General features: G+C 37.5%; 2 protein-coding genes across 2 annotated transcripts; both read right to left on the bottom strand.

The window, feature by feature from the left end:
* Window positions 1-2103: 2103 nt before the first annotated feature.
* On the bottom strand, window positions 2104-5323 carry LOC105390358 (zinc carboxypeptidase). The gene is made up of 8 exons (XM_048623771.1): window positions 5309-5323; window positions 4813-4917; window positions 4496-4652; window positions 3947-4107; window positions 3737-3824; window positions 3209-3411; window positions 2971-3058; window positions 2104-2592 (listed from the first exon to the last, which is right to left on the bottom strand). Exons 1-8 carry the CDS (start codon window positions 5321-5323, stop codon window positions 2405-2407), a joined length of 1005 nt encoding a protein of 334 aa, XP_048479728.1. The 3' UTR covers window positions 2104-2404.
* A 1347-nt stretch (window positions 5324-6670) lies between these two features.
* Window positions 6671-7481, bottom strand: LOC125489115. Its single transcript, XM_048623773.1, has 2 exons — window positions 7268-7481; window positions 6671-6820 (listed from the first exon to the last, which is right to left on the bottom strand). Exons 1-2 carry the CDS (start codon window positions 7421-7423, stop codon window positions 6671-6673), a joined length of 306 nt encoding a protein of 101 aa, XP_048479730.1. The 5' UTR covers window positions 7424-7481.
* Between the last annotated feature and the right edge of the window lie 251 nt (window positions 7482-7732).

Here is a 7732-nt window from a genome sequence, read left to right on the forward strand (position 1 = left end):
ATAAAAAATTGAAATTGACGCAGCAAAAGTAGTTTATTTATTTTACCGGACTCTGGTTTTATACGATAACGAGAAAAGTTAAATTGAAATCGAGAGGAAACTACTTAAGTACGTACACTTGTAGTGAGTCGGTAATTTAACCTGCTCAGGTTTACGTAGGTACGACAAGGTGGGTAGGTACTAGTGATGTAACGAATGTGTGTTTTCGGACATTCGCGAATGCGAATGCGAATATCTGATATCGACATTCGCGAATGCGAATGCGAATGCGAATATTCAGTTTGTATTCAAATTAGACGTCATTTGTGTGGTTTGGTGGCAGTCTTGTACTGAACGAGGTACGTTCCGTTCTAGGCGCATTCCGAATCAGACTAGCCAATACATAGGCGCAGTTTTTTCTAAAAGTAGTTACACTTTAGTTAGCTCCGTTATTGTTACGTCACATTGCGACTGTGTGCGGTTTCAGAAGACTTACACGAAACATTTAAAAGTATTTAAATCTATGGCTGTCTTGCTATGACACTACAGGGTTATTGGTAAGTAGACCTGATCCTTTCAAGAGGTGATAGAGGCAGACATTTCCAGTCGATTGAACCCTATAATGCATTATTATCCGAAACTTTCTAAGATATTTAGGGCCTTACCACAAAAACTTAGGCAGTATTTGACAGGTGTTTAGCGCTATCAAACTACAAAAATAACTACAAGCCTACACTTGTCCAAAATTAATAATGCACATGCAGATCTTCACACCCGAATCATTAAATCGTAAGAGCCTTAAAAAAAATCGATCTGTCAAAGATTTCTATGCGCATTATCAATTTTGGAGCGCTGTACAAAATCTGCCAAATTTCGTTTTAAACAGTTTTTTGTGGTAGGTACTTAGTACAGTTACTATTTAAGTTTTTTTTTAATTTTTTGACATAATTTTAAGCTTAAAAGCGAAAAAAAAACTAGCTATATTTGAAGGTTTCAGTTTATTAAGTTGTCACTTACGCAAAACAACTAAAAAAAATATTGAAATATGGCTTGTTTATTTTATTTTCGGTTGTAAGCATAACATTTTTACAAATAATTTTAAAAAAAACTTAAATATTAAATACTTCACAAATTAAGGTTAAGTTATGGTAATGCATTATAGGGTTCAATCGACTGGAAATGTCTTCCTCTATCACCTCCTGAAAGAATCAGGACTACTTGCAAATAACCCTGTATACTGTCAAAATACGTTTAAGGGCGTCTTGCACAACAAAGTTAAATAAAATTAAATAGTTTGTCTCTTGCTCTGACAGTATAATGTCAGAGCAAGAGGTCATAGATTTAATTTTGTTTAACTTTGTTGTGCAAGACACCCTAAGTCTTATGAAACTGTTAACTATAATATCTGAAGTTTCATTTCCCAAAGTAAATAAATAATACCAAATGATAAAGTAAGACTGGAAATGTGATTAAGAGTTATGTACTTGTAATAAAAAGGTTAAAGACGAATGGATTTAGATTTTGTTAACCTATCATTATTTTCAAATAGTTTTTTTTAATAAGTACTGATATTCGCAAAACATTCGCACAAAATTTTGCGAATGCGAATGCGAATGCGAATATCCAAAAAAATGCGAATATTCGCGAATGCGAATGCGAATATTCGTTACATCACTAGTAGGTACTACAGTACAGTAGGTAAATACAGTACCTAATACTGCAACCGTGTTTTTCAAAATACTCTTGTTTAAGGTATTCGTTTGCATTTCAAATTACTTCTAAACAACAAGGATTATAATTAATATTAAAAATACATATGTTATTATATCTACAAATTATACAGTGTGTTGCAAAAACACTTTTTTACGAAGTGCATACTAGTTATACTAAAGTACTCAGTTAAGGCAGATGATCTTTTATATTCTGCAAAGTGGGATACGAAAATCGCCGCAGCGTCCATATTTTATCTAAAAATCGGACTCAAACAGGCCCATCCAATACTTTTTGTTTTTCACATCCATTTGATTGCTCCGCCCGCGGCCGCCGTTGTGGGGCGGAAATCCATCAGTGCACAATCGAATATTTAACCAACCATTGAACCAATTTAAATAAAAAAAACACAGACTGATTGACTTTGTGTATTTTGATTAGATCAATAACGTAACCGACTCCCAAACCCAATGCGACTTTTAATAGGTAGGTACTTATCATGTTTCTGTCCCGTAGAACGGCAGCTCCAATTTATTCGAAACTAAAATGTACAATGCAAACTATACATACAAACAGTTAGCCACGAAGCGAACCAAATAATAACAGGCGAATTGGCAACATTGCATGTATGTACAAAAAGTCGCAGTGGCTTAGACCATAAAGTAATAGAGACAGAAAACAGAGAAAGACGCTTAAAAAATCTTAATAAGCGATGTTATCTGAAGTACCCAAGCCTGCCGGCCTCGACGGCCAGCCCCAGGATCATCTGCGTGACCTCGTCGCCCTGCTCGTAGATGCGGCTCGGCGGCCACGAGAAGTAGTACCCTCGCAGCTCGTAGGTGTACACCAGGGGGGTGCCCAGCGCCTGCCGCACCCAGTCCATGCTGCCGCCTGATGCCGGGTCTGGGGAAGGTTAAGTAGAAGCTATATGACGGTCGGATTAGGCCTAAAAAACAGCACTAAGGACGTGATGGGCTGTGATGATGATGATGATATGGTAAGGCTCTTTCAGAACAAAATGTTTGCGGGTTTCTTTCTTTGTTATAAAGTATGTTCAACGGAGATTATAGAGCTATGTGTTGAAAAAACAAAGTACCTATACAGAATGAATATTTTTTCGTGGAGCTTTACATCAGAGACAATAAGTAAGTAGTTAGATGGGAGACCAAGATAAAGAAGGCGACTATGGATATCTGATCTAATTTATGAACACTGATCATAATTATATATGTAGTTGCCTGATATGTATACAAAACATATAACTACTTATCCATAACTTACATAATAACTCAGCCGCAGTCCCTGGTCCTTCATATTTCTCTTTGTTCACTCTGTATCCGTAATCTAGCGACGTCTTACCCACTTGAATCTGAAACATTCAAGAAATATCTTTCGTACATAAATACAAGTGTTGCATAGTCATGCAGTACCAGAATTGTTCTTTTTAAGTTTATCCATGTGCTGTGCAAGACACAGTAAGGTTCCTTCAGATGAAGGGAAGTAGAGGTTGAATAGTTACCAAGTCATCATAGTTATCGCAATGTTCCTTGGAGTCGGAGTAGGGCACGAGCAGCATCTGCGCGTCGGCGTGGAAGCCCAGGTAGCCCTGCAGGTTCTCCACGCCGGCGATGTACGAGGCCAGGGTGCGAGTCTCCACCTCGGAGAACGGCTTGGAGCCCGCGTACGTTTGGTAGTCACACGGGTTGCTAGTTGAGCCCGCAGCTAAGAAGATAGATAGATAAATATATTGCACACAAACACAAAAATAACAAAAGGAAATCCACAACATTAATAAGAGTATAATTTCTTCAAGACTACCTCGGAGGGGAGAAATGATACACGAGAAAAGGGGAAGTTATAAATTTATAGGTCACGTGGTCACATTCAGTAGTTCATGATCAGCTTATGGCGATATGCCTGAGCGTAAGTTTCTTCTAGTTAACGCAAATAAAAAGTTTTCTGCTCTCTTTTTTCATAAATTCACAATCAATAAAGTTAGGGGCGGTCAAGGTTATCTCGATCGTTAGTTATAGCTCTACTGTCTTACTGTTCCAGTTGTGGTCCCAGTTCCTGTTGGGGTCTGCGCCGAAGCATCCGTTTGGTGACCTGGATCTGGTCTTCCTCCACATGCGATCCTGAAATGTGGCAGTAAGTGAGATACAAATATTTAGAGCTTTAGAGATTTATCAAACTAAACTTAAAAGATTGGTTGACTTCAGTAAAAGAGATTACTTCAAATACTAGGCTCAATACTTACAATGTAATAACTGTAATGGTATCCATCAGGGTTGACAGAAGGGAAGATGTGCCAGTCAAAACTGTCCCTTAGTGCTGTGATGTTAGGGTCGTTGCTGGTGAGCAGCTGGTTTATGAAGTAGGTGGTCGTTGCTGGAGTAATCCATTCCCGGGCGTGGATACCTGATGAAGGGAAAAGTCGATGACTGACATGACTGTCGTACCCACGTCGTACCCGAGACAGGAAAACTATATTAAGAGGACCAAAGCACTATACCACGTAGCTTCGTTGCTATTGCTCTTCTGTGCTCTATTGAATGCTATTGATTCGATTGAATTGATTTCTTAGCATCAGATATCATAAAAATACAAAAATATATAGGTACTTACATTAATATTAACTACATAAAATAAAACAGAAAGACTTTTTTAAAATAGGCGTTCCTCAAGGAGCAATTCTACGTCCATCTCTGTTTATAATTTTAATAAATGACTTACAGTATAAATGTACACATTTTAAAAATTCCAGGGTTAGAGACATGCTTAGTCAATCAATTTATGAATGTCCTACCAGACTCGATGAAGATGGCGGGTTTCCCTGGTCCCCGCTTTGTGGGCGTGTCGATGCGCAGGCCGAGGATCTCGCGGCCCTCGTAGCTGCGCCCGCCCACCACCGTCGACGCCCACTCCGGATACGTCTTGCTCATGTTGCGCAGGTATTTGTAAATCTACAAGTTCAGGATAAATTCTAGGTAGGATGGACATGATAATTTCATATACCAAAAGCCCGTTATCCATCAAGCATTTTGGAAGTTATGTTTAATTTATAGATTTGAAAAAACTAACAATAAAATACACACTTGTTGTGCTTGTTGATAAGCCACTTACATCATTGATATCGTAGTACGCTTTCCAACCGAAATTTCTGCTCCTTCCGGACAAAGCTTTTTCCTGCGTTATCACTCTGTAAAAAATACTATAACAACTTAGATACTAAGGTCTTATAAAGGAATCAATTATTAAATTTATCTGTATAATAAAAGTATCTTCAGTCTCCATCATCATCATTACATTTATCGACGTGCAAATCGAATTTATGAATAAAAATACTGAAATTGAAACTAGCATGGTCTCGTTTGTGGAAACTATAGACCTATTGCTATACTATCAAGTATAGAAAAAATTATTGAGAAATGTATAATTAATCAAGTAGGTAATTTTTTAAATGCTAACCAGATACTACATAAATCACAACATGGTTTTCAAAAAGGCAAAAGTACCAATACATTATTGGCTAATTTTACACATGAAATAAATACCTATTTAAATAATAAGGACTTTGTAGTTGCAATATTTTTTGATTACAAAAAAGCGTTTGATACACTTGATCACGAGACATTGCTTGGTGCCATGGACGAGTGTGGGGTGAGGGGGCCGCTGAACGACTGGTTCCGCGACTACCTCACTGCACGCTCGTACCGGGTGCGCGTGGCCGGCGCGCTCAGCGAGCGGCGGGCGGTACGCTGCGGGGTGCCGCAGGGATCCACGGCAGGGCCCGTGTGCTACCTCACCCTGGTCAACAGCTTATGCAGGGTGCTGCGGCACTCCTCAGTGTATATGTTTGCTGATGACCTGTGCGCGCTGCGCGCGGGCAAGGACATGGCTGAGGTTAGCCGTCTCATGCAGGAAGATGTCGATAATGTAGTCAAATGGTCACATGATAATGGTATTATACTCAATGCTGATAAAACTCAATTATTAATTATTCAATCACCTTATACAGCTCAACCAAATTTGCCTTGTCATATTAAAACCCACTCCTATGAGTGTTATCATAATAATTTAAATATAAACTATGTATGTAAATGCAAACTTCTTAAAAAAGTTAGTGAGGTAACCTACCTAGGTATGAAAATTGATGAGAACTTTGGCTGGACCAAGCATATTGATTATGTATCGAATAAATTAAGAATACTGCTGTGTAAGTTTTATCAACTAAGTTTTAAAATACCTAAAGATGTTCTAAAATGTATTTACCTTGCTTTAGTGGATTCTATAGTAAGCTATGCTCTTGACTGCTATGGTTTATCATTTAAAACTCATATTGATAAAATAGAAGCTCTTCAAATAAGATTTCTTAAACTTCTAGTTGACAAAAAAACACAGAGAAAATGCCAAAATGATTATAGTCAATTATTCAAAATTCTTAAAGTATTACCAGTCAGCCTTAAGCATAAATATTTATTAGCAATGAACAACCATGGCAGTACGGAGCATATAACACAGCACCAGCATGGTATAGGTACTAGGATGGTTACTCAGGGTAAATATGAAATACCTAGGGTTAATAACTTCTATGGAGGTCGGACCTTAACAAAACAATTACCTAAATTATTAAATGATCTACCTACTGAAATAAGGGATGAAACAAATAAGGCAAGATTCTCAAGATTGTTAAAAAAACATTTGTTAAGTAAAATATAGATACCTATTGTCTGATGTTTAAACAAGTATCAAGTTAAATTTATTGTTAAGCACTAAAAAATGTTTCTTAAAAATAGAATATAATTAGTTTATTAAGAGTGAAGTCTGAATCCACAGACAAACCAGTAAACTGGTTTTGTGGGTCATTGTTAATTGTACTGTGTTTTTTATGATTACTTAATAAATACATTGAAACAAACAAACAAACGTTATGTGTCCGCCATAGCTTCTCTTCCACCTACCAAAGAACAACACAATCATCTTACTCCGAAAAGTCTTCGTAAACGAGCGTGGCGGTGAGGTTGTGCTGCTGCAGGGCGGCGTGGAAGGTCTCCAGCCGCGCCTCGTGAAGCAGCACCTGCAGCCGGCCCCGCCCGCCCACCACGAACACGCTCTTGTCATCGCCATCAGCCTAGGCGATATTTTAAACGATATTATGTTGTAAGTGTTATGGAATTTGTCTTCGACATACTTTATTATAGTAACTTATAAGTATAGGTTCTTTATTTTCAGCTAGTCAAAACGTTCGTGTCTACGTTTCTACATCATAACCTACGTCTTCATAACAAGCAAGAGGCCAATACTTGTGCGTCGAAGAATGAAAAAAAAATGTTTCCACTTATTTCAGCTTAAGCAAAACCTTTTTTTCAGATCGTAAGTTGGCATGGACTCATATAACTATAGAGGTACATACGTAGCCTAAGTAAAATTGCGGCTGAAAAGTTGGCGCCGCAGGCGGTAAGCTGCTTACACCCCAACCTCACGTGGCATGGCATAATTTTCTTTTTTGCATCTTTATAATATTGAGTACCTACTTTAATTGCATGTTCATAATAATACTTATGTTTGGTTTACTCACCTCTTCTGTTTCGATATGATTTCTGAAATCCCTTAAAGCTTCCAAATTGTTTCCTGTAACATCAAAAACTTTGAAATTTTTGTAAGATTTATATTCATTTCTATTAGGATCTGCTAAAACTACTCCTAAAGTAAAAAATAACACAATCCAATTCATTGCAGACTATTCCAACGTCTAATAGATAACAGAATGAATAACTGTTTACCCGCATCGTTAACTTATATACGATTATACGATGCACTTATCCTTTATACCATTCTTTGCATTTTGTTTTGAAGGGTTCTGTAATATCTTCTATCTAAAACTTCTGTCATGTTTTTCATAGGTACTACTGTCCACCCGAGTCCGCGTTGTTCTATTCGTACGATGTGTTTAATTTGTTATGTTAGATAGGTATATGTGTAACAGGAGGTAAAAATCCATTTAAGAAAATTACAGTATCTAGATATACCTACTAACTTATGC

Source organism: Plutella xylostella, chromosome 10 (genome assembly GCF_932276165.1).
Source record: "Plutella xylostella chromosome 10, ilPluXylo3.1, whole genome shotgun sequence".
NCBI classification, from domain to species: domain Eukaryota; kingdom Metazoa; phylum Arthropoda; class Insecta; order Lepidoptera; family Plutellidae; genus Plutella; species Plutella xylostella.